Raw genomic sequence first — 26,016 nt, forward strand, 5'->3', positions numbered from 1 at the left:
GAAGATGATGTCGAAATAATGGGAGGAAAAGGAAATGAGAGCTGTGTGAAGATCTGGCCAGGATCAGACGACTGTCTCTAACTCTCCAGCAGTCTCCAGCTTTATACTTTCACCTGATTTCGCTCACTAGATTATCTTTAAAACGGCATCTCTGCATTTTGTACCTTCCTCCATCTCTACATCTCTATATCAAGCTTTCCTCATTTTATTCTTCCTGTTTCCTTTGCTTTCTATGGATAGAGGAAGCTGAGGAATGCTGTGCAGGAAATACGCTCATTCTTTTGCGTCATTGCTTCCTCTGCCCTCACCAGTTTCCTTCGCTATTAGGTCATTTTCTTTCACTGGGCTAATTCGTCACTTTTCAGAAAGGACACTATGACAATGACTCAGATTATTGATAGTGCATAACTACTCCATGAGCTGTCACAGTGCTAGGTACAACTTGTACCCGTGACATCACAATTCACCTCACGGTTGTGGTCCATTTGGTGTACCTACATACAGTAATTGATACCGCAATATACTGTAAACTTCCACTCAAACGTTTTTGGTCGGTAACAGTTTTTAAAATGTTTTGAAGACTAGTTTATTCCTGTGATGGCAAAGCTAAATTTTCAGCAGACATTGTCACATGACCCTTCAGAAATCATTTTAATGTGCTGATTTAATACTCAAGAAACATTTCTTCTTCTTAATGTTGAAAACAGTGCTCACTATGAGCATAAACAACATATGCAAAGTTCAATGCAAATGGAGATATTGTCTTTTACAGAATTGCTGATTGACCACCCCTTTAAAGTAAATATATTAGGTGAAAGATGACAAAGTTAGGTTCAGATGACAAAAAGTTAGAGAATGTCAGCAAATAAGTAAAAACAAGAATTTGTGCATTTTAATGAGTTTGAAAGACAAAAGCCTTCCAATAATACATAATAATACATGGTTAAATAACCTATTGAGTGATAATTCAAATAAAAATGAATGTGTTCATCAGTAGTTGATGCAATGTTGAAACCCATCTTAAACCTGAAATGATTTTTGTAAATCCATTGGTCGAATGCTGTGTCGCCACCTGACTAATGACTGATCTCTGAGTGAATGTCCACAAAACTGGAATTTCTGGAGTGAATATAAGCGGTGGACTATTTTAGAAAGGAAAATTGAAAAGATAAAAAGAGGAATTAAGAGAGAATCAATAAATTATAAATAATTTATTGCTATTGTGTGAACAATATGTAATCATGTAATCAATAAAAAAGTAACTGTAGTCTGATTACGAGTATTTTAAAATGTAACTTACTCTAATTACAAGTACTTAATTTTTGGAATCTGATTACGTAATCCAGATTACATGTAATCAGTTACTACCCAGCTCTGAATATATGATTGGCAAACTACTAGTTCATGACATAACTTATCTCAATGACACAATATGTGACAATCACATTTCTTATTAATCACCCAGTGGTCTGGGAGATTCCATGTAAACATGTTGTAATGTAAAACATCAAGCCAACATTTGATTGTCTGACCTACGTATTCCCCGTCTACCCAGACCAAATCTCACTTTCAATATCCTTTTGTCAATATCCACAGTCAGGATGAATGTTTAACAGCCAAACAATAATGAAACTAGACTCTTTTAATGCTTTCACAGGGAAAACTCTTTATTTCTTTTCATTTATACACTTTTATTGCTGCAAATTAAAGGAATTAAATTACACTTAATCAAACACATATTCACACTCTCCCTGTGGTTTTCTCTTTCTGCCAAACCCTTCATCGCTCCACACTTCACACATTCCATTCTCATGCCATCTCAACTTTCCTCATCTGTGTGTTTCTCTGATCAACAGCACAAGTTTTACTGAAACATACTCGTAGTATCAGATGTTTACTCAATCAAGAAAATCCCAAGTTACTAATAAATCTCAACACAAGAAATCAGTGCAAATTGTATGTGGCTTCAAAAGACGCTGACCTGAATAGTTTTTATTTTAAACTAGAAAACAAGTGCTTAATCAAAATAAAAATATGTTCATAATTTTCCAGGAATCGGACCTCAAATCATACTGCAGCTCTGGAAAAGACATTCTAAGAAGTGAATTGCTGACCACACACACACACACACACACAGTCAAAATCAAATCACCCTTTTGGATTCAAATTCTAAACACCAATAAAAAAATCTGAAGCAATTATAAACAATCTCAGAGGCGGAGCTCTCTGTGGACACAATTCCACAGAAATAGGTCAAACACACATATGGATAGCAAAAAGAAAATATACAGTAAAGGGACACACATATACCAGCAGGACTGAATTTCGAAGATAAACAGATAATCATGTACAGCCTGTTAAAACATGTTTGATATGGAACACAGACTCATATGCTAATCAGAGTAAAAACACACACACGCACACACTTGGCTCGGTGGGGGAGGACTGTGTATGAGATAATGGTTGAGCTCACTCTCTGGACTCACTCACGTCGCCGCCTCCTAAACGCCTGGCAGTCAGCTTGTGTGTGTGTAAGAGGGTGGGTGGGAGAACTTAATTCATTTGCAAACTTTTGTATACATGTAACTGTTGCATGTCTGTACATGTAGGTCAGGCAAGTAAATCTGTGTTTGTAATTTTCTGTTGTGCATTAGTATAATCATGTGAATGAGTGAGCTTGTAAGGGTGTGTACTCATGAACATTTGAAAAGCCAGGCGTAGTCAAAATTGAAAAGGAAATTGTAAAACGTATGTGTTTTTAATATCGAGAGCACTATTTTCTTCTTTGTTGATTTTGGCTGGGGAGACATTGCACAATACCGGCAGTTTTTTTTTTTTTTTCTTCATTTTTGGCAGCGTGGACACCAAAATAATCATACTTCTCTCTCATCTGTCTTTATCTGACTCTGTGTACATGGTTTCCATTGTAAAGTTGCACTAAAACCCGACAGCATCATATTTTGGGAGGTTTCTTAACAATGGAGAACAGACAGATATATCAACACATTCATTTTACACACATTAGTCTCCCAGTATGTTTCTATAAAACGTTCCAGGGGTTTTTCTGGTACTCTGGGGATGCTGGAGAAAATAAATGGCTGCACTGAGCATGCTAGAAAATTATGGCTAAATACTCTTGGCTGGCATTACAGCATTAATCATGCAGATTAAATAAAGCCAGTATTGAGGCATTTTGGGAGCGTTTCAAGGGCTTGTCCTGGTATTGTCATGCTTGAGACTTGCATATACATAATGCCTCACTGCATCCACAGCCACAACAATAGGAAACAGGTTTTATTTGTGTGTAAATATATGTTTACACTGTCAGATGTGGCACAGAAGAGAAACTATTTTTGCTTTCTGTCAATCTTTCTTTTGTTCTTGCTTTGATACATTTTATACAATAATACATAATGTTTATGAGAGAAATTGCAATGTCAGATTTGCGAACAAACAATTAATTTAGGTTTGATATTTTCTGAATGATTCATTCACGAATCGGTTATTGCTACTGCTGTTATGAACATCAACAAGTCAGTAAAAGTTAGGGTGCAAATTTGAGTAAATGACTTAATTTTTGGTCTCTTAATCAAAAGTACTAATTTCTTTCTAAGCTTGAGAATTTACTACTTGAATCACTATTTGTCATACTAACCTTTGAAAACTATATGATACACTACTAAAACCATTACTCATTTTATATTCAAGAATATTTATGAAAATGCAAATTGCATTCCATTCCGCACAGATTCATGGCTCAATATATACAATAATTTTGCTATTCTTCAATATGCCTTCCTTTTTTTCATTTTATTCATGATGAAATTCCAGCAAAGTGTGTGATTGATTTGACCTCCAAATTTAAAGACACCTAAGATTTATATACATGCTATGAGGCTAGCTTATTAAAAACATACACGTCTTTAAGGGGTCAGCTAGGTCATGGCTTGCTAAATATTATTGAGGGGAAGCATCTCGGTGGTCTCTCTTTGAAAGTTGAAAAGCAAGAAAGGAACACAAAAAAACTAATAAAAATAAACATGGTATGCATTATTGCCCTAGAGTCTTCTCACAGACCATGGTTAGGGGACTATGTTGGTGTCCACTCACTGCAGACTCTATGTAGGTGTTCTCGTCTTCAGGATTGCTGGGGATTATGAGAAGGATCAGTAGGGGAAAGAGGGCACACAGATAAAAAGATAAAGATCACATCTAAAGCCTCACACACACAGAGACCCCTGATGCTGGGAGGCGGCCCACTATTAGTGTCAGTCATTGTCATACCACGCACACAGACACGGTAATAAAGATATGAGAGTGATATATACACACAATGTTCGAGCACATACCGTCAACCGGTGGGTTCTCCTCTGTGTGGCCATTATACTCTGTCTGATCATCTGTCTTCCCATTAAGACTGGAAATGGAGATCTGTCCATTCTTCTGAAGAGGCTAAAACAGAAAGACAGAAGAGAGAGACATGAAGAGTTAGAATTGTAACAATCTTTTTGGCAAAGGTTTGATGATACAATTTAGTGTGGAGCTATGCAAAATTATGATATATTGCAATTATTTCTCACCAGGCTTTGCTCAGTCGTACCCTTAGCTTGTTCTGAGTTTGGATTTTGTCATATATGAATAACCAAATGTGTTCTTAATAAAAAAAACAAAAAACATTCACATTACAATGTATAGTATTGTTGAAAAGTTAGGGGAGTTAGATTTAAAAAAATCTCTTTTGTACTAAAGTGAAGTGTTAAAACAGGTGCAGGAAAAAACTCAGTTAAAGATGAGGATTTGACAGTTCATGGTTTTAATTTCAGCCAAATTTAAGACAGTCATAGAATAAGACAGATTAGAAAGATTCAAACGTAGATTGTCCAAATTCCTGAGTCAGTCAGATGGGTAGTGTATTCACATAACCAAGCATTCACAATTCCCTCGGATACACTAAATATTTCAGTGATGGCAGAATGTCGCAGTTCTCAACTGTGGGCTGTCGATCACATTTTGGATCCAGTCAGCACTGCTGGACAGGACTGTAATCTAAATAGCACCCATATAGTCCACCAATGGCTTTCTGAAAGGTTAACCATAATAAATGTTTGTTAGATATTTTCTTAGATATAGATTATCTAGGGTTTTTTCACCCTTTATTTTATACTCTCAGCTTGGCTTTTGAATTCCATAAACCTTCGGAGAAAACAGGAATCAGAGACTTTACAACACATCATATCAGAAACACTTTCCTCTCTGAGCAGCATAGTACTATTAAGTTAAAGGTCAATTAGGCTTCAGACTAATAATAGAAAAGTAATAGGAATCACAAAGGACTCTCTTGTGGAACCGTAGGAAAATATGTGAGCAATGCAATTACATTACGAAATTTTCTGTTTAGAGGCAGAAATAAACATGAGCAAGAAGACTCAAACCTATTCCAGCTTTGACAGTGGTCCAGCAGGTGTCCCTTTAACCCATCCAGGCCTCTGACCACCAGGCCTATCTCATAACAGTCATTCTCCACATTCCGAGACCCCTTCACAGAATTCCAGGCCGATGGGGGCAACTCCACCCAAATTCCCCTACCATAGCTTTTTAGTTTTGGGTCAGTAAGATTTTTTATTTTAATTTTTTTTTATTAAGGAAATTAATGCTTTTATACAGTGAAGTGAAAAGTGAAAGCCAAGACATTTACAATGTATAATTTTATTTCCACAAAAATATTAAGCAGTACAACTGTTTTCGACACTGATAATAAGAAATGTTATTTACGCACCAAATATGTACAACTGAAGACTGGAGTAATGGCTGCTGAAAATTCAACTTTACCATGACATGAATAAATTACATTTTAAAATATATTAAAATAGAAAGAGTTTTTTAAAATACAATAATATTTCACAATTTTACTGTATTTTTGATCAAATAAATGCAGCCTTAGTGATATAGAGAGTTCTTTAAAAAAATAAAATAAAAATAGCACCACCCCAAACTTTAAGGGTAGTGTACATAACAGGTGTGAATCCGTATGTTTTTCAATTCATTCAATAAGATTTTCTCTTTTTGTCCAAATGTCCCCATAAAGTTTTCATGTTTAGTTGCCAATATCACAAAAAATTTGATTACTGAAAGAAATGGGCACTTATGTTTCCATATTTGGCAATAATGTATAAACTATGAAAATCAGTTCTCCACAGTATATTTATTGAAGAGAGGACTGTAACACAGTACACAAGCGCTAAAGTAATTTAATGAGAGACTGAAGTATTTATATAACATCACGTCATCTATTGTGAGTTGTTTACTTAATATTTCAGCATGCCGTTTTCTTGATCAAATCCATGCAGAGCTTTTAGACAATTGGGTGTCTGATATCTACTGCACATTTTTAAGCTGAAAATAAGATCACCATACTGATCCAACCAGGAAGGTTTTATGCCAGTTGTGAAGACAGAAAATTGACAAGAAAATGACTGTTAATAAATTAGGCTAAACAATTCTTGCTATTTTTAAATGTATCTGGCTGATTGGCCAGCTGTGTGGTTTCTGAGCAATGTCTGAGCCCACTGGTGGTGACACATTTGGTCCTTTACTAAGATCGTAACTCAACCGGGACATTTAACAACTGTTCAACCAACAAAAAGCTGACAAGAGTGTGAGTGTGTTTAAGTGTGACAGTTGTTTATCTGAAATAACTAAAGGTAAACACAATTTATCTTTATGGCACCACACACTTGTGGGTGGAAGGTTTGCACAGAGGTGTGACATCAGGTGTGAGTGTGTGTGTGCTGTCACGAATGAGATTTGTGACTGGCCTTGTGCTCTGCTTTTTCAGTATATTTATACTGTACATTAATAGAACAAAAATAATGTAAAGTTTTCAAGAGTCTTTTGGTGTCCATAACATTTTGGACTGTTAAAGTTTACAAAACTGACATACTTATGGATTTAAAATGCCCACCGACAGATGGAGCCCATATAAGTGATCAGTGTATGAGACTGATATATATATATATATATATATAAAAGTGTGTGTGTGTGTATGTATCTTTTATTTTTGTTACGTAATGAATAATGAAACTTCAATGGACAAACCTTGGCCTCTTGGTATGAACAGTTAAATAATTCAGATTTCGCAGAATACCTGAACTTGTGTCCTCAGTCTCTTAAACGCCAATTTAAACACCTTAAGATGAATTATAGTGTTAAAAAGGCCTTAAACAGGGTGTGAACTACAGTATATCAAATCCTTATATAGCTCATTAAACTGAAAGCCCAGACTAGTAAATGTATGCCAGCAACATTCATAATGTTGCTGTAACCATGATATGTGACTCCAGATCTTAAATGCATGCATAACATGATAACTGGATTGTCACATACACTGTGAGAGGTCCAGAGAGGATATAAGTGACAAATACGCAAAGCTACAAGTTCTAGCTTTCGGAAAATACACTCATTACACTCAAAATACATTCTAAATTCATGTTTATTTTTAACTCTAATTGTGATACTGGTAATATAATCTGTGAAGAAAAAATGGTAGCAAATGAGAAAAGTTCAAAATAGCAGCATTTTCACCAGAAGTCTAAGACTTGAACCCAACTGTACACATTCATAAAGTCATACCTACGATACACCTGACACAGGGCAATAAAAATCCCCTTGAGGGTCATGGTTTATCCATGCCTGTTAACCTCTGCCCTTTGACCCCTTGCTGATGAGGACTGTATCACATAGAGAAACAGGAGAGGACAGATGGATCATCATCATTGTTTGATTTACATCAAGAACCTTACAGCAACAACTAGCATACACCCCTAATAATAACATCAAACTTACAGAATATCTATTTTTGGCTAATTTAGTTAGTTTTAAGGGCATATTTTAATTTTAAAGTATTTGTCAGAAGACTGCTGTAGCCCTGTCAGTAAGAGTTATACTATACTAGTTACAGCTGTATTTACAGGATGCCATTTCAACACTGGAAGACAAGAATAGAGAAGTTTCCTAACCTAGATGGACACATGGAGGACTAGTTTTACACAAAGATTTATGTGCCTGATGTAAGATTCAGTCACTGCCTGTATCTAAAAGGAGGCCTGCATTTTCCTGTACTGTAGGCCAGAAAAATAAGTTTGAATCTAATTCTGCCAATTGTAAGGATGGAGAGGGGAGAGCAGCAGTAGATGAGGTAATTATGAGAAACTTTCCAAGTTCAGAGAGGTCAGAGATGCAGACTGAGATCACTTCTTCAGACGAAAAGGGAATATTAGATGTAAAGCTGTGTATCATCATTATAGAAGTGATAAGAGAAAACATGTCATGTACTAATCAAGCTGTAGACAGACAACAATAACGGTCAGAATACCGAACCCTGTGGGACTCCGGTGGTGAGTTCGGAGAGTGTGGAAACGAAACATGATAGAAGACTTTAGATCCAAAATCAGCAGCTGATGGTTGAAGCAGACAGGTCCAGATAAACTGAAATTGAGGAGCTAAGTGCTCTTACTGTAAGGGATAGTTCACCCAATAATTCTGTCTTCATTTACTCATCCATGTCATTTCAAACTTGCATTACTTACTTTCTTCTGTGGACACGGTCATTTGAAAATTGTCTCAGAGGTTTTTTTTTCCCCATACAATTTTTTAAAATATCTTTTATGTTACACAGAAATAAAGTCATACAGGTTTGGAACAACATGAGTGTGAGTAAATAATGACAGAATTTTTACTTTTGGGTGAACTGTCCCTCTAGTCTAAGCAATTCGATTACCACAAGGAAAGCTATTCCAGTAATGCTGATTACTACGGGTGAAACAGTGTTTTGTGTAATGAGGTTTGACATTTAGCTGAATATTGACCCTAAAACTTTTGAAGTTAAGCTTACAAATTCTGATGTCAGAGGGATGATAAACATTTTAGGCACATTATGAGCAACAGTGAATCATAATAGACCAAAGTCAATGAACTGAATCCATATTGCTCAATTGTCCCAGCTGGGATATGATCTCCACTCTGAAGTTTTGTTAGTGACTGTTACCCTCATTGCTTGCTTTTGCTGTATTGTAATCTGCTTGCAGAGAAACTGAAATTGAGGTTGGCTTTTGAGATCTCATGATGGATGCTTGATTGTTTATGCCCCAAACACAAACCTCCCAGTTGAGAAAATAAACCTCCCTGATACAACAAACTATAAGCCATCCAACTGTGGCTCACTGTATCCTCCTGCTATCTCGCTTTCACCTATTGCTTAGTTAGCACACTGCTTCATTATTAAAGACATAGTTCATTGGCAAAAGGAAATTCAACAGATCACAAAAAAAGGTATTTTAACCATTATGGATATTTTTGTCCATTTTAGTTTTGTTTTTTGTTTTTGATAATTTTGCCTGTGTTAATGCTAATTGCATAGATTTTGGCTCAGGTGTCTATTTTTACTGGAATTTTAATATTCCACCCTCATTTCCTTTAATAAATCTATTTTACACTAGGTACAAAAAAAAAAAGTGAACCACTCAGCACCTTTTGGACAAAAATGTCTCCATTGAAACCCATTAAAACTGCTATTTTTAAAATCGCAGTGCCGTTTAACTGTAAAATGATGCAATTTTTGTTAATAGGCTTTCATTCTGTTGGCAAGGCTATACATTTTTTTTTTTTTTTACTATTTTTTACCAGATGGTGCCATTTTTTCAGGTTTGGTCTATAAACGGTCTATAAAGCAAATACTCCCTTTTATTCCTGTTTTCTGCTTCTGCATATTATAGAGCCAATTGGATAAATAATGCAGCTATAATTGTGTGGATGTGTTGGTATAGATGTCTGAGTGTGGTTTGTATGCGTGTCATAAAAAAAAATTGTGTGTGTGTGCTTGTAATATTTGAGAAAGAAAAACTCTACTGTAAATCACAAATTCAAGCACTGTATGCACCAGCAGAGTTTTGCTTGCATCTAATGGGGAACGTTTGGTACTGTGCCCAAACAAAATCTTACTGAAAGCTAATTTTTTGAGATATCAACCTCAAATTTGGAACACAACTTGTTTAGATTTATGGCTTTGATTTTCTAGCAGGTTTAGAGTTCAACATGTAACATAAAATATATATTTTATATAAAATATTGTTCATAAAGCATTTTCATAAACTTAAACTTCTATAACTTTTTTTTGGTTTCATTTTTTAAACTTTTTTTTACTTCAATGATAATCTGCCATGGGTCTTCTTTAAAATGAGACCAAACTTAACTGTGCTCCCAAGCTTCCGATTTTTATGACCGTTTTTTGACATGGACATTTTTGTCCACTATGGACCTAAGTGTAACTTTTTTTTATTGATGCACAAGGGTTAAAGCAGTGGTTCCCAACCCTGGTCCTGGAGGCACCCCAACACTGCACATTTTGCATGCTTCTTTTCTCTGACACACCACTGTTTTAAAGACCTGCCATATGATAAAAGTCAATGGGATCCAAAATGTGACACTTTTATTTACTATTGATTTAGGGCAAAATGGCTAAATAATTTCCGTTTTTGGCATCTAAATTTAATTAATATCAATGATTGTCAGCAGCTTTATGGAGAAGATTTACTTAGTGAGGCAGTCATGGAGACAACACACAATTTAGCTGTTTTTGATGTACACAAATTGCACATATTCATCTTATTTAACTTCATCTGCTCAAAATTCCAGCTGAATTTTGAAACAGTAAACTACTCATCCAGCATGAGAGAAAAAGACATGCTTTGCGTAGGGGGTTAAGCACACATACACACTCCAGTAACACATATTCAGTATTGGAGCCTCAGAGACAACAAACTGCATGCATCATCTCATTCGACACAAACACAGATGTGAAACTATCAGCTTCTGGCAACACACAGAAAACCTCAGTCTCTCTCAGTTAAGTCACTTACTTCACAAATAATCTACACCAGTGTAGTATTACTGTGGTAAACTGCCCCAGTGTTTTAACAGGCTAGTGCTTACAACTTGATCCTGACAAATAGGCCACCGAAATATACTGCACCCTTACACGCCTAATCATATCAAATGTACATGCGAGTCGATTTGAATCAGTTACACTGCTTGAGAACACAATGGTCCTTGAGGTCCACAAATCATCAACCTTCTAAAAGTCTGAATCAGAACCAGAGTGCCACACACCAAACTGTCCGTTTCTCACTCAATGAAGGGAAAAATCTTTGGCTTCAAAGGCAGACAAACATATCATCTCTTGTCTACACTTATTAGCCTGTGGCAAATTTATGGCATTTGAGCTTCACATTTACAAATAGCATAGTGGCAGCTTTGCATTTCTTCACCCAGACTTGATAAATCACATATCTGCAAGGCGGCTAGGGATTAAATGCTCGCTCTGCTAAAACTTACTTCATGTTGGCTTCAGATTTGTTTGTTTCATGGAAACATATGCAGTGAATTCTTTACTTCTCATTTGATGGAGGAGGAATTTATTTTTTGGCACTGGCTTGGGGCAATATACAAAAAAGGAGCGATTTTGTTACAAATTCCAGGAACTTGTACATATAAATGTCCGTGCGGAGTCTTCCAAGCTGCAAGCCACCCCACCGTGCGTTTTCCTGATTTTCCTGACCCCCTATTTGTCTCCTGCCGATACTGGGAGTCTTCTGTTCCTTCCACTCCTCAAACAGCTGTCACTAAGGCCACCCTCATGAGCAAACATCAATGTGATAGGACAGGACCTCCCTGTGTCTCTGGCAGATCAGCCGGACCGTCCCAGATTCAACCCCCCACAGTCCGTCTGAAACAATAAACCTCCTCCTCTCGCTCTATCCCAAGGGTCCTCCTGTGATTCAGATCATAAGGAGAAAGGAAGAGTTCAGACGTGACTCTCCTGTTATTTTGAAGAGATTCAAGTTAGGATCTGGTGGAGATAGTGAAAATGGATCGGTTAAATCACTGCAGAAATAAGGGATAGTTCACTTAATACACGAACAATGTTTCAATAAGAAAATTCTACACTAAAATGCTGTTACTAGGGTCCTACAAAACCTGCTTTTAACTCATCTGTCAACTTGCTACTGTTCTAACCAACTGACAAACTATACAGTGTTTTTAATGCACTTTCCCTTACACTTTCAAATGACATTTCCCGTCTGTTGTTGCACAGACACAAAGTGCTTTTTCTCAGGAGACATGCGAAGATTAGATACAACACCAGGGAAATTAGTTCCCCCACTGCCGCCAACAGCCACATGATGTTGTTATCCAACCAAAAAAGATACAGAATTGTTTTTAGACAAAGGAACTGAGCTTATAGTGATTATCACATGCTGCCTGATTTTATTTTATGCCTTAACAATGTTACTTTGGTAGAGGCATATGACCAAATTTGGTGGAGACATGCACATTCACAAACGCTTTAAAAAAAAAAACCCTAAAGGCAGAGGTGGGTAGAGTACCCAAAAACTGTACTCAAGTAAAAGTAAAAGTACTTGAAGAAATATTTACTCAAGTAAAAGTAAAAGTAATAGTCTGAATAGTTACTTGAGTAAGAGTAAAAAAGTATCGGATAAAAAAACTACTCAAGTAGTCAGTTACTAGTTACTTTGGATCATATACTGATTATACTATATTTTTATTTAGATATATAAACCAGCATCCCAGCCTCAAAACATACCTAACCAGCATATGCTGTTTTTTTGTTTTTGTTTTTTTCAACAACGATAAATCAATATATTTGAATGATCATATGACTCTGAAAACTGAAGTAACAGCTGATACAAATTCTGATTTGCATCACTGAGTTAAATTAAATTATATTTTAAAGTTTAATTATGTATTATAAATGTATATAACCTCGGAGAAGAGTGAAAACTCCTCACATGACCGCTACAGAACATCTGAACATAACGAAACAAATGCACATTGACGGATCTTCTTCCGTCTGTTCTGCAAAATGTAAACAAATGTAGCCTTTATTTCTGCAAGCGTAAATATTGTGAAAATATCAATATTAATTGTGTCTGGGCAAGGCATTCCTCCTGGAACTAACGCGGGTTTGGCGGGTGTTTATTTCATACTCTGTGACAGCTTATTTAATGAATAAATTATACAATGTATTTAATGTGTAAGGTACATGTACAACAAACTGGTAATGTCATGGTATCGTGTATTGTAATCGAATCTATACCTGTGGAACCGACAGCACACGCGGTGTTCATCTAATAAAGATCTTCGTAGCTAGCAAACCAGCCTTTGCAGATTCGCTTTCAACTGACTGTAGATCCAAAGCCATGTCTTCAACGCTCTTGATGTTACAACTCTGAGTGAGAACCGCTTCAGACGACTCAGCGCGTGCGGCAGGGAACTGAACGAATCATTCAAACTGATTCGCGAACCGATTCACTGGTTTGCCAACTGGTTTGATCAAGCCTTGAACAGAATTGACTCAAAAGAATGAATCATTCGCGAACGGGCATCGCTCATTGCCCAGAAAAAGTAGACGGCGCTTGGAATAAATCGAAGGATTTTTAACTTGTATTGCATTAAGATAAAATAACGAGAGGGCGTCGCCCACAGTAACGAAGTAAAAGTACCGTTTTTTCACTAAAAATGTACTCGAGTAAGAGTAAAAGTACCCATTTTTAAATATACTCTAAAAGTATTAGTTGCCCAAAAAATTTACTCAAGTAAATGTAACGAAGTAAATGTAACTCGTTACTACCCACCTCTGCCTAAAGGGGATAATTCAACCAAAAATGAAAATTGTGCCATCCCTTTTTTCCTTCTGTGGAACATAAAAAATATATTTTGATAAATGTCTCAGTGTTTTTTGTCCATACAAAACTGTTTGGTTGCCAACATTTTTTCAAAATATATTCTTTTGTGTTGCACATTAGAAAGCAAGTCATACAGGTTTGAAACAACATGAGAGTGAGTAAATAAATAATGACGGAAATTTTGGGTGAACTACATCTTTAAATGTTATTTACATCTAAACTAGTACCTGAACTAATATGAGCTATATAATATCTCCTTTGACCTATGAGCATCTCTTTTTTCATAAACCTTGCATATGAATCTTGCATATTTTCTTCTTACTCAGCCAGTGATAACAGTCCATCCCTATCATCTCTAATAAGGCCAGAAAATGCAAATCGCTGTTTACTTATAGGACTTTCTATATAATCAAACTACCTGTATAGATCTGAAGATAACATTTCTAAATGTCCTGGCATGGCGGTTAGCCAGAGCAATATATGATCTTTCAATCAATACATGATTGTGCTGAGATTTTACAACTCTCCTTGGACGCTTACAAATTTGATACGTGCTTTCTAACTTCCACCCTCCACACTCTCATATACAGAAACATATGCACCTTTACCAGAAATAGGGATCACAGCAGTTTGTCAAGAGGCATGAGTCATGATTTGTCATTCAAGGATGAAGAAAGGTTATTCTGTCCTCTGAGAGAAAGAAAAAGAGAGAGGGTGTATGTGTGCGTGTATATGTGTGTGTGTGTGAGAGAGAGAGGACAGCATCTGGTTATTTTAGGTACAGCGCTAAGCTGATGAGACTCTGCACTGCAGTGAATGAGAAACAGCGCATGTGCCTGAAACAGGAAGTCCTTAACTCCTCCTCTGGCTTCCTCATATGTTTAGCTGTCTTGCAAACCCAAAGTCACAAACAACATAGTAACAATATCAAACTGGAGGCTTGTGAACTGTGGAATGATTACAATAGCATGCAATGTGATGTCTTGTGGTGTCCCCCCAGGCTCCATTCTAAGTCCTTTTATTGTTTAACCCATTAATCATCAACAACTGCAAACATACCAAGATGGTTCACTCATATTCCTGTGAATAGGAGAAAGTGTAACACAAAATATGGTGGAGTAAATCCTACCTTCTAAATAAAAGGTCCAATCATTAATCGATAAAGTCACTGCAGCTGGCGTTAGAAGCTCCAGATCCTATAGAAACACCATACTGAGATGCACGCTTGGGACTGGAAATGCACATTGGCTGGATCAACCTGAAATATGTGCTTTTTTAAAGGGGTGGTTTACTGGGTTTTTTTCTAGGCTTGATTGTGTTTATGAGGTGCAGTTTAACATGTGTTCATGCTTCGTTTTTTAAAAAACGCATTATTTTTCATATAATTGATTATTTCCTGTTTTCATGAAGCCCCTCCCTCAGAAATACGTGATGGGCTCTGATTGGTTAGCTGGCTCAGTGTGTTGTGATTCACTAAACCGCCGAGCGTGCGTCTAAATGTCCCGCCCCTCAGCTCAGCGGCATGTGCTCAGGTTGTATTGTAAACAATGGCGTCGTCTATATTGCTTATCAATTTGAGCCCGATTGAGACGCAGAGGATATTAGTGAAGAGGATCGCGCAGAACCTGTGCAAGCACGGCTCTTAATGGTATGTTTGTTTGTTTGTTGTCTCATACTTTTAGATACGCTGTTATTATGCTACTGCTTATGTTAGCTTTTAATATATGGTTTTATTCTGATTAAAGCTTTAATACAGTACGGCAACCGCACACGCGTCCATGTATAACGCTTCTCATTGCTATGTGAAAATGTATAATTGGAACAGTTGTTGGAGCTGATCTGACGATCTGAATGAGAGAGAGAGAGAGAGAGAGAGAGAGAGAGAGATGCAGAGCAGGGGACGCGAGGAACAGTATTAAGAACGGCAGTTTTAGAACATTAATTTTGAAACTTGTGAATTCATTAGAATCGTTAGAAGACAGAATCGCGATTCATATATGAATAGATTTTTACGTGCACCCCTAGTTTTCTCTTCCTCTTCTCTAAAGCAGCGCAGCATGGCCTTGCCCCCTTCCTTACATGTTCGCATGACGTATCAGACCCAGGAAGTAGTTCGTTGTAGTCCCTTACCAGCCATTTTTGTAGGCATTAAACATCCAGAATTTTAAAAGACGATATCTCTGTTTGCATTGAACTTTCAGCGCTGCAACTTTGCAGATATTGTTTATGCTCAAACAGCAACATTACACACTAACTAACATTAAAAAAGTGAAATTGCAATCAACCACCCCTTTGAAAGCTATCTGAGCATAAGAAACAACAGGTAATGTAAGATTTAGATGTTGATTTGAAATATGCAATTTAAACGTGAGTTTAAAGGTCCATTGAAGTGCAAAACAGGAAGACGAGGTGGAGCATATCAAACAGCTCTGCCCCTTTTTAAAATAGCCAATAGCATTTCCTTTACATCACAACTGATAAAAATCATTGACCATTGATTTGTTTTGAATGATAATATCATCTAAATGTGAATTTTGTCGTTTTTTGGAGCACATTAGCTTATAGATAACCTTAAGGCTAACATATTCATACCAAAAAAACTTATGGTTCCAAGACCCAAACAGCTGATTCAATTAGTTGTTTTCCCCAATTAATCAAATTCTTTTTCATTCCATTTTCTAATGTTTTTTATGTATATTTTTTTCTCACTCTGTTTTTGAATCTGCTTCTTTATGTATTTGTGAACGTTTATGTATGTGTCTTCTGTAAGGTACTTCGTAAACAGTTTTAAGTGATTCTGTGTACATAAAGTTTTACATACCAAAAGAAATAAATAATTACTCAAATCTACAGCTACACCAAAAGTAACTTTTCTCATAGACATAGTACACTGTCTAAACAAACCACTTCACCATGGTGGTCTTAGAGGTTGTAACACCATTTACACACAAACACAGAGTCATAGTTATTATCCATTAGTGATGCTTTCCCATGACTTAAATGGATTCTAGGGCCCATTTCCAATATTGATTTTACTCAGACACAGCCAGCACAGTTACACTCTGCTATCAAACTCCCTGTATCATCCAAATCCTTTCATCAGTGATTAGAAATCAGTTGCTAGGGGATCATGACGAAAACTCCACAAACAGCTGGTACAAATATCATTCACTCTTAACTCGCATAGCAGGACTCTGTTCTTTAATGTGAATAAACAGATTCATTAGGAAGCCTTTACACCTGCCAAGATTGTTATGACGGATACATTTTGGTCAGATTTAAGGGCTGTTAGGAGAGTAGGAAGACAAACCTGACAAAGCCCTATGACTCCCTGGCAAATGGAATCCACACTTGAATTACTACATCTCAATAAACTCACTGAACTACATCACCCAAAGGGGCACAGATAAAGCTCACCCACACTGTTAAAACTCAATAGATTCAGAAATGAGAAAAATGCTACATTAAAGGAAATTAAGACTGAAATGTGCCCTCATATAACATTGTTTATTTGCAGATAATATCTGCATTTTTGCACCAGATTCACTAAGGGTATTATGCAAATAAGTCATAAACACAAAAATCTGTGCTAAACACAAATGCATGGCGCAATTCTCACGAATCTGACTACACAGATATGCCTCTTCTCCATGATTTATTATGCATTATTGCGGTCAACGTCATTAGGAAATGCTTTTTACAAGAGGTAAAAGCAATGTTAAATTGCTGAAACAAAAGAGCAGTCATCTCTTCTTTTTCAGGAACAAACACATATCAGATCATCTGTTTTGAGGTTCATTTGTATGGGAGTGGTTCCTGTCTGTGATGACATTACATCCAGTACCATCCACTGATTGTGGCTTCTGCCTAATTTTGTTGACGTCATCATTATTACCCTGTGTGGGAGTGTCTGTATTTGCATAATCTCTTTGATCCAAAGGCTAATTGCTACATGCATAACAAAACATTGAACAGAATAGAGGATTTATGACTGTTGCGTACAGTTTAAAAAATTGCCTTGTAAAAAATGTGGAGGCTGTGTCTGCCTAGAAACAACAGTTATGACATCAGCTAAAACCATGCAATCAACATTACTAAGCAATAAAACTAGCATGCAAACAGCTCAGGACCAGCTGGACAGCACAATCTGCCAGACCAATCCAATTTCCAGAGAAAAGAACAGCATTACACAGCATCTTCCTTTGTTCATAGATTTGTTCAATATGCACGAGGATGCCAAAAATTTAACCCACAATTGTAAGTCATTTAAAAAAAAAGCCTAAATATATTCAAAAGCATTCAATCACCTGTGCTTGAGGATTCACATTCACATCCAAAAGACTTTCAGAATCCATCCTGGTGAAACTTCCGGATGATGTTTATCTTCAAATGAGCTATATATAAGTCGATAGTCTTCACTACATTTGTAATAAGCTGTGAAGACAGCACATCTAGGAGCCTTTAGTTCTTGTTCAGAAGCACAATAGGTTTCTTGAGCTGTGAAGTGCAGACAAAAGTAAACGCCTGACAGGGATTGTCTTTTTCTGGCAGGGCAGTAATGAAACGTTATTGATGCTGGCTCCTGATGAAAGCACTTAGTCTGGGATCTCCACAAGGAGAGCGCTTTACTTTTATCAGCACATGCCCATCGCCAGTGAAGAGTAACTCAGAAGATAAGGAAACACGATGAAATTGCTTGTTTACTTGAGAAAAAGAGTGAAACCCGAGGAACACAGAAACATTTGTTTGCTCCATATTGTTAATTAAAGATGATATGTCTCATGTATTATAAACGGTCTCTTCTTTCTACCTTTGCCCTCATTGGCCTCTGTTTTTTCTATTCTGGAAGACTGTGTTTTTATGTAACTCTGGCACTTATTAACATTTTATGAGGCCAAATTTACTTCTAAAGAGGGAGAGAGGGGAGGAGGGGGCTTGAAACAAAAAAGAGAGTTAATGTGATGGAGGAGGACAGTGAGAGTTGGCTGGCGAAAATAGAACCCTTCTATTTTGACCCATATTAACAGGTCCATTCTAATTGGAGAGAGCCAATGAGACAGAGAGAGGGAAATTGAGATGGCACTGGCAGGGTCAGAATGAGTGAAAAGACTGTATTTCTAAACACAAATTTGGTTCAAAGCTTCACCGACTCCTTTTCTGTACAAAACAAACAAAAGAAAACATTAGCAAAGAATTCAATGAATACACACACAAAATTTTTTATGTTTTTGAAGTCTCATACTCCACCAAGGGTGCTTTTATATGATTGAAAATTCAGTAAAAACAATACTACTGTGTATTACAATTTAAAATAATTGTTTTCTATTTGAATATGTTTTGAAATGTAATATATTCCTGTGATGGCAAAGCTGAATTTTCAGCAGCCATAACTCCAGTCTTCAGTGTCACATAATGTCTCAGAAATTAATCAAATATGTTAATCTGACAAAAATTTTCGTATTATTATTATATTATTAGCATATTGAAAATAGTTGTACTGCTTGATTTGTTTTTTGTCTTTTTTTGTGGAAACAATATAAATTTTTATGATACAGAATTCTCAAGAAGTTCAAAAGAACGGCATGTATTTGATATAGAAATATTTTGTAACACTGCAAATGTCTTTCTTTTCTGAATTAAAGTACTAATTTCTTTTAATTACAATATCAATTTTTAGATATATGTACTATATATATTTTATTATGTCTATAGCTAGGTTTTTATGGTGTGAAATATTTATAAACGTTGCGTCTATAATTCCACATTAGCTTCTGCCAGCATCCGTCATGTGCCTCTGAGAACAGACCTGTCAAGACACAGACAAGCTCTATGTGTAAATGAGTTAAATGTTTTAAAAATAGCTTAAACTCTGCTCTAAATAACACATAATCAGAAGAATAACTGGATCTTTAAACAGGAAGTAACTTCATAAGCATCATGCCTCCTCTAATTCCCTTTTCTGGACAGGAAGTTGAAAACAGGGTGGTCCCTTTAATAACTGATGTAATTACCCAACAACAAACTATAAACACTCACTAAACACCTCATAAATGGATTATAACTACTAAAAAAAGACTCAAGAAAATCTGTTTTCCTAAACCTGACATTATATGTAAATAGATTTCCCCCAGCCCACCCTTCACTCATCTATTTCTTTCTTCTCTTCCACTCTCCCTCTCTCTGGCTGATGACAGCTCACTCTCCATCTGCATCCTTCATCTAAGTGAATTACTTTAAGTGCCTCCCTCTTTCCTCTAATAAAAGACTAATGGTCTTTTCATACACTTTCCCTTACTGCATTTCAAAACTGTCATATGACAATGCATTGAATGTATACATCCAAGTGGCCAGCAGATGCTTACACTCATTAAATTTGAACCTTAAAGTGTGACAAATAATAATCACAAGACTAATTTATTAAATTATTATTATTTTATATATTAAATATCCAGATCAGCTGAACAGACAACTTTTCCAACTAACTGAGCCATTTAACAAATTCCTCCCTGCAGTCTAACCTCAGGAAGTCCCCACCACCACTCTGGTGCATTAGTGTGAATGGGACGGTGGAGCAAACAGCCTGATAGGCCACCATTGCCAAACCCTCATTAACCACTGATTCCCTGATGTCTGCATGCATGTCTATCACATCCTACACTGCATAATATTTGACTCCAGTCCCTGTTTTCACTCATCATCTGATCCTGGATCAGATCCTCTGACCATAGGACTGAACCTCAGTCACTGATCTCAAGTCAGTGTGATCGAAGGCATTTGAAATTAACGAATGCTATGACTGGAGAGTCAAAAACTGCTGATTAGGTATCATGAACAATGAACAACATTTGGTAACACTTTTAAGCATACCTATTATTAACATATTGGTTGTTTATTAGTACTTATAAAGCACATATTCTGCGTGATCATATTCTACATCCCTAATCCTACCCAAAACCTAAACTTAACAACTACCTTACTAACTATTAATAAGCAGTTAGAATAAATGCTATCACGTTGAACCTTTGTGTTAAAGTTTACATGTTTTTTTGTTTAATAAAAACAAAGTTTTATTGTAAGTTGAGTTGAGATTAGTACCAACGACCATTTTGTATGAACGGAAAAACTGAATTTCACAGGATTTATGTACAATTGAACCACCTATCAATGCGCGTTCATCTTTGCTATGTCTTTCACAGTATGGTTTTCACCTTAATGATTGAAAAATGAAAATCTCACTTCTCAACACTACCTGTATTCAATATGACCACACAAGAGTCAGCATGACATCTCATGTTTTTCTAATTTCTTTCACGTGCAAAACGAAAAACATATCCCTCTCTCTCCGTTTCTCATCTTTACTGTTCTCGTCACCTCCAGCAGCAAAGCACATGCTAATTATCCATCTACTTGTTTTCCCTCCTAGTGCCCTCTCTTTCACTCTTTCTACGTGATATGTTCCCATTCAAACCAGCAACTTTCCTCCCACGTCCCCCTCCCTGCATCACTCTCTCCCTCTCTCTAGTTCTCTTTCTTCGGGCCGATGCACACACAGCACCCCTCTGCCCCGGGACCTGTCCTCCAGCCCATCCTAAATGGGCCCTCTGTTCTCTTCGTTCTCCACTCCTCCCCCCTCTTCTCGGGTCCCATCCTTTATGAGGCTCTTATCTGATTGCAAACGCTCCCACACCACCCCTCTCTCATTATGGCTCTGACATGTAAAGGGTTTTATACCATTCTTAATAAAGTTAAATAAGTTTACACAAGCTAATCGCAGGTTTCGAGTGTTTTCAGGCTTTGAATAGTGTGAATCTACTTCAGATAATCGCAACTAAAGGGTGTTTATGAACTTGTCAATCAGTGCATTGTTGGTTTGGAAAAAGGCCTGAGTGTGTCTCTCATAGTAAGGGAAACATAGGCATTATTGTGAGTTTATGTTTGCAATTGGGTCTTGGGAATCCACAGCAAACAGTCTGAAAAGAGTCGAGAGCTGAGGCTCAGCCCCTATTGGTTTTTTAACAAAGTGAGTGTTTTGGAGGCATTTCAGGGGGAGGAAATGTTCAAATGTGAGGGGATGTCTAAGTAGGTGCTCAAACTCGTGTATGTTTTGACCCATTTTTAGATAGCGTGAGTGTGTGCGAAAGAGAGAAATTACTAAAATTCCTATGCGCGCCAGAGAGGATGTTTATCAACCACATCTCCAGTAGGGCACCTCACACAAACGCTGTATACACAGCATAGTTGTATTTCTAAAGCGCACACACACATACACTGTTGACAGGGCAGTCTCTTGTGTCTTGCCAGACCACACCTGTTCAATGGTCCTTATCTGATAAATAACAAACACCCGAATTTTGAATATTCCACACACACGTTTCGACATGTTTCAGTCTAGATTTAGATTTACACAGAATTCAGAAAAGTCACAAAACTGGATGGGTTTAAGAGGGCTTTTTGTGTCTTGTTCCAACAGTTACATGTTTATTCCCTCAGGTTCGCCTGTTAAAAAAAGGCACATACTGTATGCAAGCTAAGCTGGTCAGACAATCATCATGCACTTCACAGAAACTAAACAGCTGAAGAAGAAGTATGGAATGTTGGGAGAAAACAAAATGTAAGGTCATTGTCTTGTTTGTATCTTCTTTGAACAGAATTGTAACCCTTTTCAGGAACAAAATGTGCCCCATCATATTTCTATACATAGGCTATCTCTCCTAAAACAAGCTGTGGTCTGTTGTATAAGGTTTACGCTAATTTAGGTTTAAGTTAATCTTGTTTAAGTTAATGTTGTTGTTGTGCTGATCTCTTTGGCAAAATAAATAAATGAACAACCTACAACAGTTAATATCGTCTCAGCTTCAGAAGGCTGAATGTACTGGTATGTACAAGAACATTTACAGCAAATATGCTTTCCACTTCCAAATATGTAAAACTAATACACTGGAATCATCTCTGTAATGGCTTTGTCAATAATGTTTCCTATGTTGTTGTTTTTTTTGTAAAAGTGCTTTTTAAATAATTAATGTGATCAATATGGGATTTGATCGAGTTAACACCGGATGGAATTATCATAGGATTGTAGGTTACAGAGTTACCAAATGTTTCTGTGTTTTTAAATGGTAAACAAAACTATTTGGTTACCAGCATTTTTTAAAATATCTTTCTTTGTGTTCTAAAGAAAAAGCAATGTCATACGAGTTTGGAATGACATGAGGCGGTATTCATATTCAAATTAACTATTACTTTTAAGACTCACTCAAGCATCTCTTAAAATGATGTAATTGTATAATAAATCATAGTATAAGATGGTCAGTTTCTGTCAAAAATCATCCTGATTCTTGGTAAAGCCCTGAGTTTTCTGCATGGCTTCTGCTTGCTACATTGTCCTGTCATTTTGATACATAGCTCTTTGAAGCAATATAACGCCAAAGTGTAAGTTATGCATCCCATGATTTGGCACATGACAAGAAATAACAGCATAGTGCAAATTTGTGTCTCTAAATTAGGTAAGGCATCACGCAAGAGTGAAAAAGTCCCATATTGGTTGGAGCCAACCCAATCTCATGAAAAAAACAAAACTGTTTTGTAAGGTGGCGATTTCTTATGAATGTGTACAATTTGATTTGCAAAAAAAAACATCGTTTTAACAACAACAACAACAACAAAAAATGGTTAGCATGAAGGTCCACACCTGAACCTAACCTTCATTGGGAAATAAGCAGATTGTATGAAAAAGTACAGATGTGATTATACAACTTCATACAAATCAGCCACCAATTTGTCAAAATCTTTTTTCTTGCTCCAGGATCACTCAGAGTAGGGTTTCTCTCATCAGCACATGGGAAATGGAACACAGTGATTACAGAAGAAAGAAGGGGAAATTGCTGTTGCTCCAATCACAAACTATTCCAGTCCATTTGTTGTTTAGCAACTCACAAAGAGTAAGAAAAGTTGAATCTATAGGCTACTAAAATATAACGTAATTAACTTACCAAAGTTTAACTCTATGCCCTCTATAAACTCTAACGTCTTCTTTAGAGCACCCGAATAAATGTATCATCACACTTGTTGTGATATTTAATATCAACATGTTTAATAATCAGTATGACAGTACTACTGCTTTTGAATGTTAACGATATATTCAGAAGCAGAACTACTAGTATGATATCAAGCAAACATATTCAAACACTAATGAGCCCAACCAGGCGGATATACCTGACTCACTATGTCATAAAATCTTGAGAACATGCACCTTCATCATGAAGAATTGTGTCTATTGGGATAGAAATGCAGTCATATCTCAAATTTATTTTCCCTGACGATATCCCATGTTGTTGTCTGGACCAAAAAAAGTGTCGCACTTCTGCTGTAATAACCGGTGGAGTCAATCTGACTGCATCACTGCAAATCTACTTATTAAACTAAAAGAAAAGCTCTAGGAATAGACATAAGCAAACACGTTTCAACGTTTTCTCGAATAGCCTACCTGCTGAGGCGAATCACAAAAGCCCTCAGCGCAGTCACAGCTGTCAGAGGTATCAGGTGTTTACATAAAGCAAAGCTCAATAACTAGCTGCGCCACACATCTGACTCAAGGGGTCCCGAATAGGGATAATTAGATGAGCATGTTCAGGGTTTTACCCCTCTTTTACCCACACACACCCAACACGTCACATCAGAGCGACAATATTACTTTTCAAGCGCAGTGTTACCTTGCCGTCTACGTTTTCTCCATCCTGAGTGTCGCTGAGCTCCGCGCCGATGTCCTCTGGCGCATCTTCAGGGCTCATCGCGTCCCGCTGCACGGATGGTGTCGCTCCCATGGTGAATAACGTCGCTGTTTCCCCACTCTTAGTCAAATAACGAGCGTTCAAAAGGAAGTAGGTATCCAACAGCCCGAGTAAATGCGCCCTGCAGTCCGTCCCGAGGGTTGTCTGCTTTGGAAAGTGTTGAAACGGGTCTGTAGGTTCACTTTTAGGAGCCCTCCTCCCATCAGTATCACATGGAGAGCAGCCAGACACGCCTTACACACAGCATCAAACCAGAGAGACCTGGGAGTGCAACACCATCAGTTTACACAATTACAAACTGAATATGGCTAACAGCCTCCGAGATAATTCTAGATTTAGAATTTACAATTCTGTCTGGTTTATAAGCTGATATAATTCTTAAATAATTAAAATAAAATGAAAATTTAATTTGACTAATAAAAATAACTAACTGAAAACATTTTCTGTTAGTATTACAACTCACAGTACAGTTACAGTAGCAAAATGTCTTACAACACCCCCAGTTTCCCTACCCCTAGAAAACATTTTTGAGAACAAAATGTGCTCATTATAAACTATATGCTTGATTTTCATTTAAACTGCTCATGAAATTTCATAGAATGTTAAGATTTTTAATACAGCACCTGCCTCTCTTAGTAAAATTAAAAGTATGCAGAACCATTAATTTTACAATGTCATGCAGCTGCAGTAATAAAAATATTAAAGCTTAAGCCCTGGTTTTATTTACAGACAGTGGGAATGTCAACATTGGGTGCCGGATGGGCCTCCACAGAAAAACAGCCCAATGGAACGTGTCCCGCAGGAAATCTCAAATTAAGAGGGCACTGAAGTTTGCGTCCACATGCATGCATCTAAACCAACCGTGCAGTGAGGTCCCTCTTTCTCTCTGTTAATTGCATGTTTGGATGTGCTCCAAGGCATTTTGCTTAGAAGCTTTAAATGCGTAAATTACAGGCCACTTGCGAATCACAACCAAGTTTGCACAAGCCACCTCGTGGTGGCACGATCCACTGGCTCTGTGTGTAAAGACGTAAACAACACCTAGTGTAAGAATTAAGATTAAAATATATAATGCATTCAGTTTTCTTAAGCAGTTTAAGACAACCAAATGCATTATGCATTAGGTTAAGGTAATTTGGTTATAGGTTTATGTTAAGCAAAGACCATTCCTGTAAATGCCTATATGCTGTGCTAGGTGAAAGTTTGGTCATTGTTATAGGATAACTTGTGCTATAATAAAAGAGGGAAAAACATTTAAAGAATGGACTGAAGACATGTTTGCCTTTCAGAAATACCCAGACCATATTTAGAGGCAGTAGTTTGTGGTGTTAAGAGAAGTGGTGTTTTGAGCACATTGTTAAATCCATAATTTAAAAAGACATAAGCAAAAAAGCTCAGGTCATGACCTGTACTGAGTGTAAGGGACTTTTTTTGATTTTTTGTCCTCAAAAAAACTCTTATTACTTAGA

The 26,016-nt window shown here is 36.9% G+C and overlaps 1 protein-coding gene across 1 annotated transcript in view; it reads right to left on the reverse strand.

Moving 5' to 3' along the window:
* akap12b (A kinase (PRKA) anchor protein 12b) overlaps nucleotides 1-24,775 on the reverse strand; it is a 38,681-nt gene extending 13,906 nt beyond the window's left edge. The window contains exons 1-2 of the mRNA XM_058755021.1: nucleotides 24,470-24,775; nucleotides 4,350-4,452 (exon numbers count right to left, since the gene is read on the reverse strand). Coding sequence (XP_058611004.1) covers nucleotides 4,350-4,452; nucleotides 24,470-24,580 — 214 coding nt within the window. The 5' untranslated portion in view covers nucleotides 24,581-24,775. The remainder of the gene's footprint in view (nucleotides 1-4,349; nucleotides 4,453-24,469) is intronic.
* Between the last annotated feature and the right edge of the window lie 1,241 nt (nucleotides 24,776-26,016).

This window comes from Onychostoma macrolepis, chromosome 20 (assembly GCF_012432095.1).
Source record: "Onychostoma macrolepis isolate SWU-2019 chromosome 20, ASM1243209v1, whole genome shotgun sequence".
Classification (NCBI taxonomy): domain Eukaryota; kingdom Metazoa; phylum Chordata; class Actinopteri; order Cypriniformes; family Cyprinidae; genus Onychostoma; species Onychostoma macrolepis.